Raw genomic sequence first — 23,786 nt, 5'->3', positions numbered from 1 at the left:
TATGAGTGCTTCCTTTCAGTGCCCATCAGTGATGCCTGTCAATGCCCATCAGTGCCACCTACCAGTGCTGCCTATCAGTGCCCATCAGTGCAGCCTATCAGTGCCTATCACTGCAGCCTCACTAGCGCACATCAGTGAAGCAGAAAAATCCCTTATTTATAAAATGTTATTACAGAAACTAAAAAAAACATTTTTTTTTCAAAATTTTCAGTTGTTTTTGGTTTGTTTAGCAAAAAATAAAAAATCCAGAGGTGATTAAATGCCACCAAAAGAAAGCTCTATCTGTGTCAAAAAAATTATAAAAATTTCATATGAGTACAATGTTGCATGACCGCACAATTGTCATTCAAAGTGCGACAGCGCTGAAAGCTGCAAATTGGCCTGGGCAGGAAGGGGTATAAGTGCCCTGTAGGCAAGTGGTTAATCTAGATGCTATAATAGTTTATGTACTATTTCTAATGTTATTCAAGATATGAATTTTTGAGGAAAGGGCATGCTGTAAAGTGTATGTCCTGAAAAAGAATATTAAATAAAGTATTAGTAGAAAAAGAATCATAAGCAAACTCTGATTTGCACCTCTAGTACTTCTGTGATGGATATTTATTTTTAAAGGAACAAAACAAGGTTCAGTCTTTGAACCAGATAAAACAGCAAAGTGTTAGAACTGCAGGACATTCATGTCAAGTAGTGGGATAGAATTTGTTACACACAGTTGTTCAAACTCTTCACCAGGATGAACCTTACTGTGTATTTCATCTCACATTTTTTTCTTTTTCAGCTTTATTCCATGTATTGATGACAAGGAGACAGGCAGATAAGTGGATTTTTCACTCCATTCAAACAAGAAAAAGCAGATAATGTAAAGAACATGGAAGAACACATTTCACCTTTGTTATACTGTATTTTATGCTCATAGCAAATAGTTGTTAATACATTTTAGATGTAAATATGATTCCGCAGTTAACATGTGCCTAAAATGGACAACAAAAAAACTAAACTATGCAATAACAATACTGCTTCAGTAAAAGTTAATACTTCTTCCTACATACATAAATAATTATACTGTATATAAAAAGAGTTGTTTACCACCCACATAAACAAACTTCTTTGATGTGTCTTAATAATAGTGTACAGCTCTCCTGTTTAAGTCTTCTTTCATCCAGTTGGCTAATTCCCTGCTTCTGCCTATGCTGTTTTTTTTTTCTACAAAATAAAAGTTTACCAGGCTTTTATAATACAGCAGACTACAAAAACTTCAATTAGATCCAATGGGAATACAGTCTTTATCCAGGACAAATCCAGCAAGTCATAACAAAATTCCCATATACACTAAACCTGGAGACAAAGCCATATGGGAAAATCAGTAAAGTTGATCCCTTGTCACAGTGGGATAGTGCAGGAAGTAATAATATCTACAAAAATTAAAAAGGTTGGTGGCTTACCAATCCCTCCAAGCCAAAAGGCTGTAAAAAGGGTACACAAAAATACGTAGGAGAGAGTCAAAGAATCCTAAAGGGAGAGAAAGCTGAGGGTATGCAGAAAGAAACAGGGAGAAGGTAAGAAATGTAAAAAAAAGGAGGGGGGGGGGGGGTAGAAACACTAGGTGCCCTGGGGGAATAGAAAAAGAGGAACTGAAGAACTGACCCCTGGAATCATGCTTAGGTTGTTACAGATATATCAAGGCATCTTTGTATTGTAAATGATCCAGCTGCTCTAGGTATTTATATAAGTGATATATTGATTGTAGAGCTGGTCATTTTCTTCATATGTTGGAGGATGAATAGTTTCTACATTGCAGAAATATGTATTGTCCTCTGGTGTCAGGGGATAGCTGCCCTGGTGGCTAACATGAAGAAGCAGAAAAGATTTAGAGAAGGAGCCTGCGTACGCAGATCAAAGATCTAATTCCAGAGTCATAGGGATGTTTCAACCCACCATTGCCTTGTATGTGATGACACAAGACCAGTAAAGTTTGATCCAGGGCAAGACCACCATATATGCTGCTATCCCTCACAATGCTAATAATGATTTACATTTCAATGTGAAGAAAATACCCAATCATGTGCAAAAAAAATGCATTTATGCCTGAATATAATTCTATGAAGGAAGTCATCAGAGCTTCACCTCAATCACTACGGGAAGGATTCCCTTGAAAAATGCACCTGTCTACTCACCTTTAGTAAATCAACCCCAGATCCTACTTACAAAGACACAAATCTTCAAAGGAAGTAAGGCCACTTTAGATCTCACCTCATTTAATTAAATTGATCCAAAAATGCCTGGAGCAGAAAATATAGGAACTTATTGGCATGATGAGTGAGGATTTGGGAGGCCTGGGAGATCAGTAAGAGGACATGTTCACCAAAAAAAAAAAAACTATAAAGCCTTGCCAAAAAGTCAAGTTGCCTAAAATAGGGGTCATAGGGCCATTATAGGATTAAACTGCCCGGTGTTTGCTTGCAAAATCCTAAACCTGTAGTAGAAGAGGAATAGTGATAGGGAAAAGGGATAATGGTGGTTATTCTTAAGGATGAATGAAAAGATGTAAAAGGATTGGGTAAAATGTCATCTACCATGTCAACCCACTGTTTATGTCTGGTGTGATAAATCCCATCTAAAATATGCATCAGAAGTGCAAATTTGTGGGAGAGCTAGAACACCTGACTGTTTTTGTTTGATAAAAACTACATGTGCACTACTAGTGCAACCGTGACAGACCTTGTACCCACACATAGTGTAAGAGAGTTGATTTCAAAGTGTTAAAAACTTGTGTAATGTGAATCTGTAGTTTGCATCTATTTGTGCCATACAACTGAACCAAGAATGTTTCTTAGATGACCATTCTTTTAATCTAGCAAGCGTTGACTGGAGGATAGGTGGGTAAATAAGACTGAATTTCTACCCATAAATATCTAACCACTGTAAAAGACAAGTGAAATCAAAGGTCACCAATTGGATGTTGCTTGACTTCCAGGGAAAAGCTAATTCCAAGTGCAACACATTTATTGGAATAACCCTAAAGTTGCTTACAGATCCAAACATGGTACATTCTCCCAAGAAAACAGGAAAGGTGATGGTTCAGTTGGAGCCATAAAGGAGAAGGTAATTCGCATCTTATGAAGATGGTTAACGATTACCAATCTGTACATATTTTATAGAAAAGTTATCTTAGAGAGTTCTGGCCAAATGTTCCATTGTCAAAACATAGAAATAAGGTGACAGAGGGCCACCCTGACACGCACCATAATGAATCTCACCCAGGAGCCATTAATATGGATTCTTGCTGTGGGAGCCATAGAGCTCAATAATCTTTTTGACCATTGAAGAAGCCAGGCCAGTTTGTTGGAGCCTTGCCTAGAGAATTCTAGCCAAGAGTCAAATACCTTCCCTGTATCAACTGAGACCACATAGCCAATGAAAATGATAGTCCTAAGAGTGCCATCTCTTACTACTTCCACACATGGAACAAAGCCCACTTGTTCTAAATAAATTAAGACTGGTATATAAGGTCTTATGATACTGGCTATAATTCTCAGGTAAATCTTTAAATCAACAATGAGTACTGCATGGAGGAAAATACTGCATGACAGATAAGACGGAGGAAAAAAAAGGCAGAGGGGGGTAAAGTTCCTCTCGAACTGCCTGTATTCTATGAAAGTTAGTAACAAACAGAAACAAAAAGAGAGGTCTGTAATTTTCACCATGGAAATGGTTATCAATTGTCCATTTGTTTTTGTTTCAAATAAGTGAGTAAAAGTGGAAATGGGATAAAAAGGCATTTTATCATTTAAAGTAAAAGTTCCATTCTCTCATTAAATGGCTGCCCATTATATGCAAAGATGTTTGTGTATAAAATGGATGTGATTTATTAATTATTTTGACTCTTAACGTCATAAAAGCTCTTTAAAAAGATGTACTATGTTTCAAAGATTTTCCATTGCATACATTAGTGTCTCTGTAAGCTATAATACAAAAATAATTTTGTTTACACATAGCACACAAGCACAGGCATAAAATTAAGTGCCTGTTTATATTATATCTTTAGAAATTAACAAAAAGGCATTGTTAAGTGCTAACATGACAGGTTTCTTTTTTTTAAATGTAGCATAAAATATAGTGAAATAACAGCGGCAGCTAATACTGAGATTTGTTTTTTTAATTTCACATTAAACAAACTGCTGATGCAGTTGAAATAATATATAAAAACTGTAAACTGAATAATTTCTAGCTACAAAACTAGTTTTAAATGTATTGTAGATATAAACCAGGTTTTTGTTAATATGCTTTAGCGTGATAAACCTTGGATAGCTATCTGTAATGGAAATAACTTGGGCACATAAAGATTATTATGGTCAACGTGCTCCCATATGCCTTCTGTGCACTGTATTGAATGATCTAAAGAATTACCAGAACCAAGTAAAAATCAGCTTTTACTATATGTTATTACTAGGCTAATTAAATAAGCCAAAAAGCAACATATAAATTAAACAAAAAATTATATAACAAGCCAGATTCCATCTTTCACTAATTTGATTTTAGTTTCCTACCTTAGTTTCCCATTTACCTGTAAGTTAAATTAGTCAAAAAAGCAATATATAAATTTAAAAAATTGGTAAAACTAGTCAAATTTCATCCTTCCCAAATTAGATACCTTCAGCACATCATCACTTCTACTCCTTATACTGTATGCCACAAGTGTTTTCCCATCTTCCACTGCATGTGCTAATAACAGTTCATGTTTTATAGACCTTTTGCATGTCAAGTAGTAACAAAAAAGTAGGCAACTGTGCCTGCTTAACCACTTGCCCTCCAGAAGATGTACCCCCCTTCCTGACCAGGCAGGTGATAAACATCTGTAGCAGCCGCCAATGGTGGCACGGGTAGGGAGGCGCATGCGCACATGCCCCCTACCCAGAAATGCAAAATCAAATATATATGTGTGATTTTGAACAACCCTGCAAAAAGTACTTCTGCAATAGGGCGGTTAAGAAGCAGTTAATTTAATTATACATATGCACTGAAATCATCTAATTATTTTTTAACTTTGATATTTATTTAAAAAAATTCACAGCCATTTATCCAGCAAACTTGCATGTACATTTGTTTTGCACAAATTTCTCAGAAACAAATGTAACTAATGATTACATTTATTTGCTAATTCCCTCTAGCATGCTCTAGTATTGTTACATTGTATTTTTATAGTACATTATATTGTATATCTTGCTACAAAGATGTATGTATTTCCTATACTCTTTAGCTCCATCTAGTGAACATAATTTGGTATTCTACTACTGCCCATAATAAAAGATAATTTGTTCAAAAATGAAAAGAGCATAAAGAATGTTAGTTTTTGCCCAATTTTCTACAAATGTACATGTAATTTCTCTAAACAAATACCTACTTTAATTTTCTATAACTATATCCATTACAGCCTCTTAAATGCCTGTTCAGGATGGAAAACTGAATGTTTAACCGTTTCCATACAGAGCACTTTTACCGCCTTCCTGCCCAGGCCATTTTCCAGGTTTCAGCGCTCTCACACTTTGAATGACAATTGCGAGGTCATACAACACTGTACCCAAACTAAAATTTTATTATTTTCTTCACACAACTAGAGCTTTCTTTTGGTGGTATTTAAGCAACACTGGGGTTCTTATTTTTTGCTAAATTAACAAAAAAAGACAAAAAACATTTTGAAAAAAAAACACATTTGTCTTTGTTTCTGTTATAAAAGTTTGCAAATAAATAATTGTTCTTCCTAAATTTAGGCCAAGATGTATTCTGCTACATGTCTTTGGTGAAAATAATCCAAATTAGGATGTATTATTTAGTTTGTAGGAAAGTTATAGAGTTCACAAACTATGGTATATATCTGAAAATTGATGAATCCTGAAGTACTGACGGCCAATCTAATTTCTTGAGGTCCAAGAATGTCAGAACAGTACAGATATCCCCCAAATGTCAGAACAGTACGGATATCCCCCAAATGACCCCTTTTTGCAAAGTAGACAGTCCAACGTATTTCATAAGAGGCATGGCGAGTTTTTTGAAGCCGTCATTTTTTTGTCATAATTTTTCAGAAAATGAAAACATGAAAAAAATTATTTTCACTATTTTTTTTACATACTGTCACCAGTGCAGTACAGCGTCATCATATAACTGGAATGGCGGTGATCAGGGACTGGTGACAGTACGAAAAAAAAAATAATTATTTTTTTATTAGTTTTAATTTTTTATTACATTTTTTTTCTCTTTTTTAAAGATTTTTTTTCATATTTCACTATGACCAAAGTAGTATAATGTTACCATGGTAACATTGTACTACTTTGGGGAAGTGATCAGTATTTTTTTTTTTTACACAATTTGCTTATAGCAAAGAATTACTTTGCTATAAGCAAGCATTTACCTGAAAAACATCAATTCATTCAGGGGGGTTTTTTGTGCTTAGCTGTGATTTGGCCACGGCTAATCACATGACACACAGCTGGGCTGTGATTAGCCCAACTTGTGCATGTGATTGCTGTGACCATTCACAGCTAGACACACTAGTATACAATGGATGGCATGAAAGGAAGCCATCCATTGTATACAACTGTCATGTGACCTGCTGTGATTGGTCACCGAAGGTCACATGGTACTGGAAATGGGGTTGGTACACAGATCTGTCATCGGCCATGTCCGAGGTACGCGGCCGGTGACAGATTGTGCCGCAGAGGGACCCTGCAGGCAGGCAAACTGCTCATGCCTGAAAGGACACCATATGGCGTCCACCCGGAGGGACGAGCTGCTCCACCGTCCACCTTTGTGCTATTGGCGGGCGGGAACTGGTTAATTAGCTAGTGGCCTTATTTTAGCATTATGGCAGGCATTTGCAGGCGAGCAGCAGCTCTGGGAAAAGTGACATACCCCTACGTCGCTTTCTATTTCCAGGTGTGAGCACACATGCGTGTGCCTCCAGCTACCCCCCTGTTGGCCCAAGGAGAGGAGAGAGAATACCACGCTGTTAGTAAAAGCACAAACTTTTACACAGGCACATTAGATTAGAACATTTAACCATTTGATCACCCTTATTAACCCTTTGATCACCCCTGTCACCCAGCCAGTGCCATTAGAACAGTGTCAGTGTATAGAATTTTTCACCAGTCACTGTATTACTACCACTAGCGACATCAGCCAGTCAGGGTCAACTAGCGTTAGATTGCCCACACACTATCGCACTCACGCTATAGGTCGCTGATAGCTGCCATTACTAGTATAGTGTTTGTATGGATCAATATATTGATCACGAACGGAACTATACTAGTGCCCCCTTAGTATAGTGTCCCCAAAAACACAATGTTAGCAGGATCAGCCACATTTGTTGCCAGCTCTAGCATTTAGCCCCTCCGCTCTTTTTCACTGAAGATTTGTATCAATTGATTGTAGGCCAAAGCAATTTACATGCACAAAAATACATCACGCCAGACAATTTACATGAAAACCTATCACAGTTTCAGAATTTAAAACTTTTTTTGGCCTAACCCTTGTTAAGGGCATTACAAAAAAGAATGAATATTGGTCCACAGACCAGATTCATCATATACCCATATTCTCTGCTGTCATGGCCAGGAATAGATATGAGAGGACAATGTGCTTCTTGCATTTCAGTGATAAGACTATCATGAAAAAAAAGAACATTACATATATGCCCAACAAGAACCAGCAATGTACTGGTTTTCCTGGTTTTGTTTTTCTCAGCTAGCGATCGGCTTTTAACTAAAAGCAATCCTGGCAGCTAATTAACCGCTGCGCAAATACTGTGTGACATAAAAAATTGCAACACCCACTTTATTCTTTAGGGTCTCTACTTTAAAAATATATAAAGTTTGGGGGTTCAAAGTAATTTTTTAGCAAAAAAAATGTTTTTCTTGTAAACAAAAAGTGTCAGAAAAGGCTTGGTCTTGAAGAGGTTAGAACAGGGGTGGGCAAACTTTTTGACTTGAGGGCCGCAATGGGTTCATATATTGGACCCGGGGGCCGGACCAAGAGTAGATGAATGATGTGTATGTGTCATCCATAGTAAGTATAGTAATATTCCCCCATAGTAAGCATAGTAATTAATCCCCCATATAGTAATTCATCCCCCATAGTAATTCATCATCCATATAGTAATTCATCCCCCATATAGTAATTCATTCCCCATAGTAATTCATCCCCCATATAGTAATTCATCCCCCATATAGTAATTCATCCCCCATAGTAATTCATCCCCCATATAGTAATTCATCCCCCATAGTAATTCATCTCCCATATAGTAATTCATCCCCCATATAGTAATTCATCCCCCATATAGTAATTCATCCCCCGTATAGTAATTCATCCCCCATATAGTAATTCATCCCCCATATAGTAATTCATCCCCCATAGTAATTCATCCCCCATATAGTAATTCATCCCCCATATAGTAATTCATCCCCCATATAGTAATTCATCCCCCATATTAATTCATCCCCCATATTAAGTCCCCAAGTCCCCCCTGTGTCAATTCACTTACCTTTGCACCGCGCATTCCTCTCGCCGTGTTCCCGCGCCGTTCCGATGTAGCATAAAAATCTGTCTCCTATGAGGATCTGTCCCCCTCGATGTATCTGCGCATGTGCCAGTTTCAGGCATTAGCAGCCGATCGGCGATCTCCGGCACATGCGCAGATACGTCGAGGGGGACACATCCTCATAGGAGACAGAGTTTCATGCTACACCGGTCTTCAGGGCGGACTGTGAGAGGAGCCTAGCGGGAGCCTAGCTCCGCGGGCCGGATTAAAAGGTCCGCCGGGCCGTATACGGCCCGCGGGCCGTAGTTTGCCCATTGCTGGGTTAGAAGCATGGGTGATGTGTGGCAGTAGCTGCTAATGTTGGCCCTGAAATGCCAGGACCCCCCCAAATGACCCCTGTTTGTTATTAGAGAGAATGGTGAGTATTTTGCAGATCTCATTTGTTGCCACATGTTTTTGGAAAATGAAGAAAGAAAGCAAAAATGTATTGTTTCTTTTCTTTTAACGTTTTTAAAACCTTGTGACAAAAATATCTGCAAAATACGCACCATGCCTCTTATCAAATTCCTTGGGTGTCTACTTTCCAAAAAGGGGTAATTTGTGGGGGTGTTTATCCTATTCTTGTGTTTATACTATATGAAACTGTGATAAGTAGTGGGGGAGTGACATGAGGAAATATGCCCTTTAAAAGCCTGAACGTGGTCATAGGATTTTGGGGGCCTGTATGTTGCTAGACTGCCAAAAGGTCCCTCATATGTGGTATACCCATACTCGGGAGAAGTATCAGAATGTGTTTTGGGGTGTTATTCCACATATTCCCATGGCATGTGTGAGCAATATATCATTTAAGTGACAAGTTTCTGTAAAAAAAAAGAAAATGTTGTCATTTTCCAAAAATTTGTGATAAAAACTAAAATCCTCAACATGCCTCTCAGAAAATTCCTTTGGGTATTATTTTCCAAAAAGGGTTTTTACTGCCCTGGCATTTTAGCACCTTAAGAACTGTGATAGGCAGTCAGAAAGTAAAAGCTGCATAAATACCAATATACAGTATATACCATAGTTTGTAGACTCTATAACTTTCACACAAACCAATTAATATACATCTATTGGGATTTTTTGCCAAAGACATGTAGCAGAATACAGTTTGGTCTAAATATATGACTAGATTTGAGTTTACTGGATGTTGTTTTAACAGAAAATAGAAAATGTCTTTTATTTTTTTCATTTTTTGTTTTTTTTTCATTCATATCACAAAAAATAACAAAACCCAGTGGCGATCAAATACCACCATAAGAAATATAATTTTTGCATGAAAAAAGGACATAAATTTCCTTTGGGTACAGCATTGCATGGTCATGCAGTTACCAGTTAAAATAATGCTGTACCGAATAGCAAAAAATGGTCTGGTCAGGTTGGGGGGGGGAAACCTTTCGATGCTGAAGTAGTTAAAATCCATGCCAGACTCAAAGGGGTTTATTTACTAAAGCTGGAGAGTGCAAAATCAGACTCACTTCTGCATAGAAACCAATCAGCTTCCAGGTTTCATTGCCAAAGCTTCATTGAACAAGCTGAGGTTAGAAGCTGATTGGTTTCTATGCAGCAGGGAGTCTGATTTTGGACTCTCCAGCTTTAGTAAATAAACCCCAAAGGGTCTGGAATGTATTTTGGGGGGAATGCTATACAATTTCTTAAAATAATTTCTGTAGGATGTGCTACAGCAAAAAAGACATTGCCAAACAAAAAAAATTAGAATTTAACCGCCTCCTGCCCGCCATATAAGGAAATGACGGGAGCAAGGTGGTTCTCTCATTCTGGGAGGACGTCATATGATGTCAGTGCCAGGCAGTGCTGCCTATCAGTGCCCGTCAGTGCTGCCTATCAGTGCTGCCTAACAGTGCCAGTCAGTGCCACCTAACAGCACCAGTCAGTTCCACATATCAGTGCCAGTCAGTGCCACCTATCAGTGCCATATACGAGTGCTGCCTTTCAGTGCCCATAAGTGATGCCTGTCAATGCCCATCAGTGCCACCTACCAGTGCCTCCTCATCAGTGCCCATCAGTGCCACCTATCAGTGCCCATCAGTGCAGCCTATCAGTACCTATCACTGCAGCCCCATTATCTCACATCAGTGAAGGAGAAAAATCACTTATTCACAAAATTTTATAACAGAAACTAAGAAAAAACATTTTTTTTTCAAAATTTTCAGTTGTTTTTGGATTGTTTAGCAAAAAATAAAAAACCCAGAGGTAATTAAATACCACCAAAAGAAAGCTTTATCTGTCTCAAAAAAATTATAAAAATGACATATGGGTACACTGTAGCATGGCCGCGCAATTGTCATTCAAAGTGTGACAGTGCAGAAAATTGGCCTGGGCAGGAAGGGGGTATAAGTGCCTTGTAGGCAAGTGGTTAAATTGCTGGCAAATACCATTTATTGCTAGCTCCTTTTTTTATTTTAAGCACATAAACCTCTCCAAAGGGCCCCCAAAATACACAGATTATCCTTTAAGGGGACTGTGTGCTGTCTTTAAAAAAAAGAAAAAAAAACAGCTGGCACTGACAGCTGTCAGAGTCATATGCCAAAAATGTTTAACTTTTTTGTAAGTGTCAGTGCTACAAACTGTTCCTGGCCAATTTGATTTTTTTTGCATTGAAACATGTTCCCCAATGCAGTGCTCACCCCACATGCTGGTTTTTTTAACACTGCTCTGCATTTTAGCCAGGAAATGGGCACTTTTAATTTGACAGATTTGGCTTCCAGGGATTTCAATGTGGTTTGAGTTTAGTATCCAATCTTCTTTGCAGTTCGCAGAACCACTGCCAAACCAAACCCAGGGCAGTCACTAGCGGCTATAATTATCAGTGCTTGGCATCAAGATATCAATATGTTAACTGATTTTTCTTCCTTTCTTAATTCCACGATATCTAAGATCTTCTCGATAAGGCCTTGTTCACAGAGGCGTAGAACAGCATAAACCCGTATGATTGCTATGTGGGTGCACTGTCCTGAACACAGGCAGTGTGCATTTGGAGAAGCTGTAAAATTGGGAGCAGTGGATTTGTCTGTGCAGCCACTGAGTCCCAACTGACATTAATGGGAGTGACTGTACTGGGATGCACGGGACATCTGTGCATCCGCATGCGGGCAAGTACAGCCCTCTGGGCACTGGTGTACACTGTGGTAAGCCCATATGAATGATGCCTTAGGCAGTTCAATTCTTTTGTGTTTTTAAAAATCTGTTATTTTTAAAATTTGAAAAACAGTCCTTAAAAAGAAAGCAGTGAATACATAAACCCAGGGGAGGACTGACAACTCATAGGGCCCCCAGACAATAGGGGATCATGGGGCCCCTGTGTCCTCACCCACACTCAAACCACTCCCAAAAAAGCCTATGAAAGGTACCAGGGGCATGTCATCATGGGGCCCCCAGATAATAGGGGATCATGGGGCCCCTGTGTCCTCGCCAAAATTCAAACCACTCCTAAAAAAGCCTATGAAAGGTACAAGTGGAATTTCATGGGGCACCCAACTGGCCCCGGACCCTCGGGCAGTTCCCGAGTGTCTGAATGGTCAGTCCACCCCTGCATAAACCCGTCTGCCAAACTCATCTGGGTTGAAGAATGTAGAATTCTGCATTCCACACTGCAAGATGTGTCAGATGTTGGAGTCCCCCACTGTGCTCTGTGCTTTGCTCCATTGGTCCCTATGTCACTGCTAAACAAAGGGGCTAGTGGACAAATATTGGGATAAGTAAGATGAGTTCATAGTTGAGGACAGTGGGACAAGCAATGATTAATTGCTTTCTTTGCAGGAAGGATTGCTTTTCAAGATTTAAAATAGCAACAGAGTCAATTTAAAATGAATCTATACTAGATAATATACAGTAACTTGGTTTAATGTGACAAAGAAGTTGAGTATAAAAATACACCATCTTTATTCATGATTAGAAAACGCAAAGTACTTCCACACATGTGACAGTGCCTAGGCACACACTGTTCTTCTAGTTTGATAGGAACACCCTGCCCACTCTTGCTTTTGATTAATGGACACTGATAGTGTCTAGAAACAAAAGTGTTCTGAAAAGACATTATGCAATGGCTCAAAAAAGCAGGTCTTAGAAAACAACAGATTTGGAAAGTTTAATATAAGTACTGTATCCTTCACTTGTCTCACAATGTTTAAAAGCATAAGGTTTTCTAAATCTAGGTCCACTTTGAAATGGCTGAGACTATTCAAATGTCTAAATATTGAATCACCTAAAGCAGTGGTCTCCAAACTGTGGCCCGTGGGCCAGATGTGGCCCTTTGTTTACCTTTATCTGGCCCTTGGGACACTGTTCCTTTCACTGATACAAGGCACTATTCCCCCCACTGACACCAAGAGTGGGCATGATTCCTCCCTATGACACCAATGATGGGGAAATATTCTTCCAACTGGCACTATCATGGGACACTATTCTTTCCACTGACACCAATGATGGGGAACTATTATTCTCACTGGCACCAGCATGGGACACTATTCCTCCCACTGACATCAACGACAGGAGCACTATTCCAGCTGCTAATACCAGTGATGGTACACTATTCCTTTTACTGATACAAGGCACTATTTCCCTCACTGACACCATGAGTGGGCATAATTCATCCTTATGACACCAATCATGGGGCACAGCTTCCTCTGACACCAATGATGGGTCAATATTCCCCCCACTGACACCAATGATAGGGAAATATCCTTCCAACTGATGCCATCATGGGACACTATTTTTTCCTCTAAGACCAATGATGGGGAACTATTTTTGCCACTGATTCCATCATGGTGCACGTCTCCTTCCCCTGATAACAATGGGGCACTATTCTGCCCACTGACACCAAGGATGGGGAACTGTTCTTCCCACTGAAGCCATCATGGGACACTATTCCTTCCACTGACACAAATGATGGGGAACTATTCTTCCCACTGACACCATCATGGGTCATTATTCCTCCCACTAACACCAACGATAGGAGCACTATTCCACCTGCTAATACCAATGATGGGACACTATTCTTCCTCTTAACCACAGGGGTGCTATATATTTTTTTACTCCTACTGAGGCCTTATCTGCTCCCAATGACCACGGTCTCCTGAAGACTGAAGGACAGTAAACTGGCCCTTTGTTTAGACAGTTTGGAGACCACTGACCTAAAGTCATGTACTATTTTCAAGATTAATTTTCACACCTAATATAGTGCATGATTTACTTGTACAACCTAATGACTGGGTCCCTAGCATTTTGTGGGACTCACATGGGATTGCATAAAGGGCTAGGTATATCTCTCCCCTCTTCCTGCTCTCTTTTGCGGATTGCTATTGGCAGTTTCAGATGTGGATCTGCATGGCAACAGGAACTGATTGGCTGTTTTTGGAGTGCAGCCCACGCCTTTTGCCCCTATAAAAGCCTCCACTCACACACTGATGCAGCTGCAGAAGGAGCAGACTGCGGCTTCCACCCACCCTCCCATCTCACTTCAATGATATTGTCATGCTGCCTATTTAGTTGGGGTTTAGTTGTCCAGTTTATCTGGACAGACATCGTGACTGAATTTTGGTTAATTGCTGATGGTTTAGCCAAAGATAGCTATATATATATATATATATATATATATATACTATATGTTAGTTGATTTGTTTAATTAAGGTTACCCTTTAAATAGCACCATGGCCAAATATTTTCCGATAAATGTGTTGTAAGTTTGACATTTCTATGTGTACTGTGTCTTTATTATTGTATATAAAATTCCTTTGTGCTATCCCATGTATTTATGGGATGTGTTTAGCTCTTTTTAAGCGTATTACATTCTGTCTTTTGTACATACGTGTCTTCCTTGCAGAGTCTTCTACAAAGAGAGAAGAGATGTCTTCATCGACTCCAGCTGCGTTTTTTGCAATGCATGTATACGCCCCAGTGTCTTCATAGCGGACATTGCTGATGTGAACCTCACTGCCATTTGCTGAAAAAGAAAGTAGTGCCTTTTAAAATAAATGGCTTATTAGGATCATAACTCACTTAAAAACTCAGATATCCAGCTAAACAACCATACATGTTTTTGGGTATACTGCAAATGAGTGTTATAGTTTTATGAAGAAGATATTAGCAAATATCTAATCAGTCTACTGCAGAAAGTCAAATTAATAACTGCCTCGTTGAAATAATTGTTGCCTGAGTTTCCATGTAAACTCTATTGTGTATCTATTTGTAGGTCATTTTTTTAAATTTTCTAGAGTACACAAGCCATTGGTTTTATATTTGAGCTGACATTTAGCAGACAATTTATTACATAATGAAGCATATCAAGAATTTAACAATGTTTATATTTACTTTGATAACTAGATGCAACCATTTTCCCATTCTAAATGTACAGTTACGATCTTTAAAAGGTTTTCTAGTTTTGATTTCCACACCTCATACAAACCCTTTGTAAACATGCATATTGCACAACCTTTGATGCACATCTCCTATCCTGCCATCTGCTATACTACTTTGGTTTGGAGTTGCAGATTGAAGCCTAGACATAAATGTACAGTGAATCACATAACTGTAACTGCAGTTTGTATTATCAGTGAACCAAAGACAATGCAAGAGAGTAGCTACCTATATGTTATCATTCACAGTTTTACAAATCAATACAGCAGTCATTTCAAACTGCAACTACAATGGCATATATAGCTTCCTTGTTTTCTGGGGAAGCCTTGGCTTGGATCATTCATTTCTCTCAATTCTGTAACCAGTGATATCATTGTTTTTCTTGTTCTTTTTTGGAAAATCTTTCATTAGCCAGCTTGAGCATCTTCTGCTCAAGGTGAAGGATGGAGGTTCCATCCTTCACCTCCATCAAGGCACTCTCAAGACATATGCAATCCAGGTTTGCTTATAGCAGAACATTCTTAGAATTAGGATGCTCTTATGGTTACATTCTGACAAGGTTTGGCAGATCACATCAAAGATAAGGTGGCCAGTCAATACTTGTCTCCCTGGCTGTATAGATGGACATTCTCTTTTAGAACTTAAGAGACTTGTCACCCTAAGACCTTCCCTCCTTGACATGATCTCACCTTCTAGCATTGCTTTGCACCATTAGGTCTCTGCTTTACTACCATGAGATGAGCCAATGCAATTCCCATGTCTTCCCTCTGAGGAAAGAACCTGATATGAGGAGACATTTCCTGAAGCAATACCCACAGTGACAGGGAACCTCTCTTATCCAGTGAACCTAGAAGGGGGCATACTAAAACTGTAATCCCCTTCTCAATGTCCTTTCATTTCCATGCAGCTACAGTTCACCACTTCAATAGCCACAATAGAAGCAGTCATTGATTCTAGTGCAGTTGGAAATTTTGGCTCTGCTTTTCTTCTATAGAATTTAGCTTGGACCTCTGCACCAGAGTTTACAAGTTTCAGTGATTGGTGGCATTGTTCTTGCTTGCTCCATACATTTTCATACCACTCCCATCAAAACGTCTGTGAGAGTTCTCCACTATAGGACCAGCTTGTCCTGGGTCTCCCTTGACTGCAACAGCATTCACCAGTGTTTGGTCTTATTTACACTTGCTAGCTTGGGGTCCATTCTTTCACTCCAGATAGCTTGCCAAGATGTTCCAAGTTAAAACACTTCCTGGTTTCCCCTAAAGTCTTTACTCTTATGCCAGTCCATTATGTGGACTCACAGGATGTTTTCTCTAAATGCAAGTTTAATATGTTTCAACCTCATAGACTGTATGGTTTCACCACTGACTTAACCCTGCATTCCACCATGCCAAGAGGTCACGTTTACTTCCTTATAGCTACCAAGATCTGATATCTTTTTTACCTTCAAGACATTTCTAGAGCAGATGCTCTCTCATGGTCCTTTAATTGGGAAGACTCAGAGGCTCCCACTAAGCCAGAATTTACCATTCCTCCCACTTGTGTCCCAGTTTGGACCTCTGCCTAAAAGTCTTCCATTTCACCAGACAAAAACTTTTGTACCTGTAGAGTTAATAACCAATCTTCTTAGTTAGACCCACAATTCCAAGCTTTCCAAACATCTTGGCATCCATAGCACCTCTACATTCCTTTACTTCCTATATTGGTGGCGGGGCCTTTACAAGGGTGTAAAGGATTATGAATAGGTCCGTCTGGTATGTGCCCATAACAAGGCTACTAACCAAGCAATAGCTGGTGCTTTTCTTTCTCTGCCTATATCTAAAGAACCCTGGTGCCACAAAGACATATATTTCATCACTCACCTCTCTCAATTCGAGGGCTGTACAGTAGTCCGGTTAGTGCTTTTTCAGATTTATATGTAAAAGTATATTTTATACTTCTTCCACTGCTGTATTCAGCAGCAGCCTTTGTAAAAGCCTTTATTCTTCCCACATCATGTATGCCAACAAATATAGTATCTAACTGCAGCGTCCAATTTCCCTCAGAATTCTGGAGAGGCCTCTGTGAATCCCTGGACATATCCTTACTGATCTATTCAGCTTACCAATAGCAATCCAAAGAGCAAATAGAGAGAACTAACCAGAGCAATTCCTTGGAGCCTTCATGTCTGTTCACCAAGACAACTGGGTTGCTCCTCTGCCTTGAGCAGATATTCAACATAATGTCAGTTCCTAGGAGTCTCTGTTTTACCTTTTTCATGGCAAGCACCCATGTCTTCCCTAGCCCGCACCATGTGCATGACATATGAACAACATCTGGTTCCTGGTCCAGAGCCAGCTCAACAATCTGCCAACAGGCACAAGAAATTTGCTATCTGGCACTGTTGAAGTGCAACTCTTCTTCACCCCAGCTTGGCTAACTACAAGGAATATCCATTTCAAGGTCCCTTCCATGAAATTTGCCACACTCTACTCTGCACCTTATGTCATCTCCACAAGAATCCACTGGTAAGCTAAACACTCAGTCTACCTCTGCACCTCAAAACGTCCTAACACTTTTCATGTCTCCTTTCTCCAGCCACTAGTCTTGCAGTCAGCATCCCATTACTATGAATACCACTGGCATGGGTGGTGGAGCAGAGCCAACCTACCATGTTGTCAGATTCTAGTCTGTATTTTTGCCATTACAATTAGCATCCCAAGTGGCACCAGGGGATGTTGGTTGGCTTTCGGTCCGGCTTCAGTCAGAAAGGTTTGGACAAGGTAATCATTTTGCAAATAAAGGCATAGATGTTTTAATATGACACCGAAATATACTGTAAATGAGTGCATGCACAAGGTTCTCACAGATAAAGGAGATATACTTGAATAAAAATAATTTCAACCATTTATTAAACAAAATTTTACAGTAATATATGCAATAGTGGACAGAATCTGGTATTTCCCCTTTACCAGGAGTGACTTCTTGTAGGAATGATAACTGTCGACATAGACATTTTTGATCACTGTTCCATGCAAATTTCCTTCAGTTGCAAGATGTTTGTGGGTATCCTTTCATGAACTGCCTATTTCTAAACCTGCTTCAAAATATCAATAGAAAGCAAATCAGGGCTTTGAGAAGGACAGTCCATAACCCTCTATATCTTCTTTCTGAGCCAATCTTTGGTGGATTTGCTATTGTGTTTCAGAACATTATTGTGAAATTATTCATTTCTGGTTCGGCTTCAAATTTGGGACATTTGGCCTTTCATGCTTATCAAGCATACTTTGTTATGATGCAGAATCTATAGTAACTTGATAGCTGCAAGCTTCCCAGGCCCTGAAACAGCAAATCAAGCCCAAACCGCAACATTTACCTCATCATAATACACAGTAATTATAAGGCTTTTCTCCTGAAAAGTTATCTTCAGTTTGTGGCAAACATATATATTCTTACTGTGGAAGAGCAACCGACAACCTTGAAAGGGGTCTTCTGCTCTCTGAGGAGGTAGCTAATGGGATTGATGTGGAGGGTGGAGGAGTTAGTCAGGATTATCAGGTAGCAAGATCGGTTACTGTAACGAGAGGGAGTGGTAGGGGCTCACAGTAAAGGAAGTCCAGCCCTAGGTTTGAGCACTCAAAAATATTTGCCAAGTTGTGAAGATGTGGGGGTGGCAATCTCAGGGGTGGCAGCCCTGGATGTCACTGCTATCTCTAACAGCCAGAAGGGCAGATCATCTGGGAGAGGTGGTGAGGGTAGTGCAGGAAGGCCTAGACATTTAATGGTAATAGGGGATTCTATAATCAGAAGGACTGAATAATTTGTCACTAGGATCGCCTCAACCAAATGGTTTGCGGTCTCCCTGGTGCCAGGGTTCGGCATGTGGTGGACTGGGTTGATAAATTACTGGGAGAGGCTGGGCATGACCCAGCTGTCTTGGTCCATGGTGGAACCAATGACAGAATACATGGAAGGTGGAGGCTCCTTAAGAATCAATTTAAAGAACTAAGTTGCAAGGGAAGGACCTCCAAGGTGATATTCTCTGAAATATTACCTGTGCCATGCGCAACTCAGGAAAGACAGGGGAATGTTAGAGATTTAAATGTATGGCTAAAGACCTGGTGTAAGAGGGAAGGATTTGGGTTTCTAGAGCACTGGGCTGACTTTTCATTGGGGTGTAACCTATATGCTAGAGATGGTTTGCACCTAAATGGAAGGGGGTCTGCTGTTCTGGGGGAGAGGTTTATGGGACAACTGGAGGAGTATTTAAACTAGGATCGAGGAGGGAGGAAGAATTACATTATATTGGGCAGATCAGACAGGTGTCAGTCCTTATTGGTGGATGGAATGGGAAATAATGGGGGGAGGGTTATGGCAGGTGATAAGAAGGTGGCCATGTTACAAACAACCATTGGAATTGGTACCATTTGTACGAAAATAAAAATATGCAAAATATGTGTGCAAAAGGTTTCAATTGATTCAAGTGTTTGTTCACCAATGCCAGAAGTCTGCCAAGCAAAATATTTGAGTTGGAAGCTTTGGTGCATGAAGAAAACTATGATTTAATTGGTACTGTTGAATCTTGGCTTCATTCTTCACATGACTGGGACACAGGGCCTGTTCTAGCCTGTCTTATGTGGGGGTGCAGAAAAAAACATCAGGGGGGCAGAGGATGTGAGGGCAACAGCGTATAGAAGTCAGTAGGGCAGTATACAGGGGGGCCAGCAGGGCAGAGAGATAGGGACAGCAGGTTATCAAGGCAGTGTACATGGGTTAGCAGGGCAGTGTACAGGGGGGTCAGCAGGACAGAGGATGAGAGGTCAGCAGGGGAGTGTACAAGACTCAGTAGGGCAGTGTACAGGTGGTCAGTAGGGGACAACATAGGGGTCAGAAAGCAGAGGATAGGAGATCAACATGGGAGTGTACAAGAGTCAGTGGGGCAGTATACAGAGATTCAGTAGGGCACAGGATAGGGGTCAGCAGGCAGAGGATGGGAGCTCAGCAGGGTTTATCAGGGAAAAGACAGGGCAGCAGGGCAGAAAAAAGGGTGTCAGTAAAGCAGAGAAAAAGGAGTCAGCAGGACAGAGGATAGTGGTCAGAAGGGCAGTGTATGGGGGTCAGCAGGATGGAGGACAGAGGTCAGCAGGGCAGGGTACAGAGGGACAGTAGGGTAGAGGACAGGGGTCAGAAGAGGAGAGGACAAGGTCAGAACTGCAACAAAGCATGCCAGCTATACACTGCAGATCGAGGCTGTGTCTGTAAGGGAATCCGATTTCAGCAATGTGTCCCCAGTCCCCCTCTTAACCCAAATTCCCTCACCATCTCCTAGCATAAATCCCCCCCAACCCCCCTCCTAGCACAAATCCCCCACTAATCCTCCCTCTTAGCATAAACCACCCAATCCCCCCTTCTAGCACAAATCCCCCGCTAATTCCCCCTCCTAGCACAAATCCCCCATTAATCCCCTCTCCTAGCACACCCCCCCCACCCCCCCTTCCTAGCACAAATTCCCTTGCTAATCCCCCCTCCTAGCACAAATCCCCCCACTAATCCTCTCTCCTAGCACAAACACCCCCATCCCTCTTCTAGCACAAATCCCCCCCTCCCCCAAATCCCCATCCTCCAATCCCCTCCCTATGACAAATTCCTCTAAATTCCTACTCCTATCACAACCCCCTCCAAAGTACCCTTACCAGCACAGATCCTCTCCCTTTCCAAATCTTCTTCCCCCACTTAGCCCAAATCCCCGCCTTGTCTTAGCACAAATAGGCACAAGCCCCCTACAGGTGTAAATCCCCCCAAATCCTTCTCCTAGCAGAAATCCCCCCCCAAAATTGCCATTATCCTTTCCAGCGCAAATAGCCCCTTCTCATTCCAAGCACAAATGACCGTTTCCCCCCACACCTCCCCCCTCATTATGTACAATGTGCCTGTAAGCCCCCCATCCTCCCAACTTACAGTCTGCAGGAGGGGTGCTGTGCTCTGCCCCCTCTCCTGTCCGACCAGAGTTGTTCCATATAGCTGATGACACAGGATTGCTCTGACCATGGGGCTGTACACAGTTTCATTACCCGCTCCATCTACATTTATTGCTGTGGAGGTAAGCAGTCCTTGGAGGAGATAGGGGCGGGTATTGAAACTGTGTACAGTCCGATGGATGGAGCGATCCTGTGTCATTAGCTATATGGAGCAGCGCTGTTCTGACAGGAGGGGGAAGAGCACAGAACTGTTACTCCTTGCTCTCTTGTCACTTTCTGGACTTAACTGCTCCAGGCTCCCTTTCCTTTGTCCTGGCTCTGAGTGTGGGGATGGGGGGAATGAGCTCAGAAGTCTGGGGGGCACAACTGAAATCTGGGGGGTGCATCCCATCCCAGCACCCCCCTAGATCCGGCCATGCTGTTCTATTAATATTCCTGGCTATGTTCTCTTTTGGAGAGACAGGGTAAAAAGGAAAGATGGTGGTGTCTGTCTCTATGTGAGAAGTGATCTCAAAGGGAGTGTGAAAGAGGACCTAGTTGATGAAGAGTGTGATGAGGCTGAAGCATTATGGGTAGAACTGCACATGGGAGTATATACTACAAAGGTAATCATTGGAGTTTGTTATAGACCACCCAGTGTTAATGAGGAGGTGGCGACTCAGCTCCTTGCACAGACTGAAAGGGATGCAAGGGCTGGGACAGTGATAATAATTTTAACTACCCGGAAATTGACTGGAGTAATGGCACTGCAGGAACAGATAAAGGGCAAAAATGTATTAACTTACTCCACTCCAGGACAATTTTATGGTATGATCAAAAGAGGCCCCAACTAGGTATGCTGTTCGACTGGACCTGGTAATCTCAAACCATGCAGAGCTTATTACTAATGTCCATATAAAAGTACATCTGGGTAGCAGTAACCATAACATGATTTAATATATTGTTAGCTGTAAACAACAAGCACACATGGGAAAAATAAAAATGCTCAACTTCAAGAGAACTAATTTTCCAAGGCTGAGAGCTGCTCTCCAAGACTTAAACTGGAAGGGAATATTAGCATCAATGAACACAACACAGAAATGGGAGTTCTTCTTCAACAAGTTTCAAAGGCTAAAAATCAAACCTATGTGGCTTACGGGCAATGCTAAAAAAGCTATAAATAATAAGAAAAGAGCTTTTATTAAATATAAAAATGAAGGAATGCTATCATCATTTACAAAATACAAAGAATATAACAGGATATGTAAAAAGAAAACATGGTCACAAAAATTGAAAACGAACAACAGATTGCAAAGGATAGCAGGACAAACCCCCAAAAATTCTTCAAATATATTAACAGTAAAAAGGTCCGGTTCGAGCATGTAGGCCCTTTACAAAGTAATCTAAAGTGGATAACTGGGGACAAAGAGAAGACAAATTTATTAAATACCTTCTTCAGCTCGGTGTATACAAAGGAGCATGGGGGAGATCTGGTCCATAATGGGTATGGTATTGACAGAGCCCCAGATGATCCACATTGGCTCACAATTGATATGATCCAAAAATATTTAGACAGAATAAAGGTGAATAAAGCACCTGGACTGGATGGCATACACCCATGGGTCCTTAAAAAATTGAGCTCTGCCATTTCAAAGCCATTGTTTAAAATTTTTAAGGACTCTTTAATTACTGGCATAGTACCACTGGATTGGCGTAAGGCCAATGTGGTGCCTATATTTAAAAAGGGATCAAAATCTTTTATAAATATAAGAAAAGCGCCAAAATAACCACCTAAAAAAAATATATATATCCAACAAAGCTGCAAACCTAACCCAGAAAAACGTGCATAATACAAATAAAGGAATGTGCTAAGAATTGTGCAAAAAATAAAAATAAAAAATTATAAAGTCACATCATAAAGCATAGTGTCCAAATGAAATAGTGTAAAGTCCAAAAAAATTCCGTGCAAATAAAAATAAATTTGAACCCGAAATCCGTGTACAAACAATAACACCGTGATAGTATCCACCACCAAATGAACTGAATAAACTCACCAGAGCTATATGCTGATCAAATTATAAATCAGCATAAGCGCTATTGCTCTGGGAGCGATGAATTGTAGAAAATTCCAAAGTCTGGGAGCAATACTCTGCAGCACGGCACTCAGCACAGATGAAACCACTCAATATGATCACCTTCTCTCCATAGGATATGGCAGTACTCGGGGAATTAAGAAAGGACATTCATGGTGCAGTATGTTTAAAACCACATAGTTTATTAAAACAAGTAACAAACTTACAAAAATGGTGTCCCAGCCGACACCAGCAATGACAGCCTTCAAACTGCGAAAGACGAGCCATGCTCACCGCAGATCAAGCTGCCGACAGTCTCGGGGGAACGTCCATCTAGCCCCGCCCTACACGTTTTGTCATTCGACATCCTCATGGAGCGGAATGGATGTCAGACGCCCTGCTTACTCTATATATGCTAAACACAATCTGCATTGCGGTACCGCCTAATTAGATCAAACTATATTGTATTGACACAATCCTGCTCGATCTCTGCAGACTCAATAGATATCAAAAGATATTGGATAAAAATATATAATGTATATTTTTATAAAAATCTTTACCAAGTAATTATAGACCTGTTAGTTTAACTTCTATAGTTGGGAAGATTTTGGAGAGTTTAATAAAATACCACATAGATGAGTTCTTGCTGTAAAAAAATATTTTAAACAACAGACAGCATGGATGGACAGAAGTTGTCAAACAAATTTGATTTCTTTTATGAGGAGGTGTCAAACCCCTTGACAGAGGGGTGGCTGTGGACGTGGTATTTTACCCCTGTAAAAATCATTAGTAAGACCTCATCTGGAATATACAGTTCAGTTTTGGGCACCAGTTCAC

The 23,786-nt window shown here is 40.4% G+C and overlaps 1 protein-coding gene across 2 annotated transcripts in view; it reads right to left on the bottom strand.

Moving 5' to 3' along the window:
- The window catches only part of FSTL5 (follistatin like 5), an 841,716-nt gene that overhangs the window by 111,315 nt on the left and 706,615 nt on the right, over window positions 1-23,786 (bottom strand). For both annotated transcript variants that reach the window (XM_089670377.1, XM_089670378.1), the window contains exon 10: window positions 14,394-14,528. In XM_089670377.1, the coding sequence (XP_089526503.1) occupies window positions 14,394-14,528 (135 nt within the window). The remainder of the gene's footprint in view (window positions 1-14,393; window positions 14,529-23,786) is intronic.

The sequence above is a fragment of the Staurois parvus genome, unplaced genomic scaffold (assembly GCF_062004578.1).
Source record: "Staurois parvus isolate SC_StPar_1 unplaced genomic scaffold, SC_StPar_1.0 ptg000090l, whole genome shotgun sequence".
Lineage (NCBI taxonomy): Eukaryota > Metazoa > Chordata > Amphibia > Anura > Ranidae > Staurois > Staurois parvus.
Note: the sequence above shows the minus strand (reverse complement) of the source record. Positions and strands in the feature narration are given on the sequence as shown.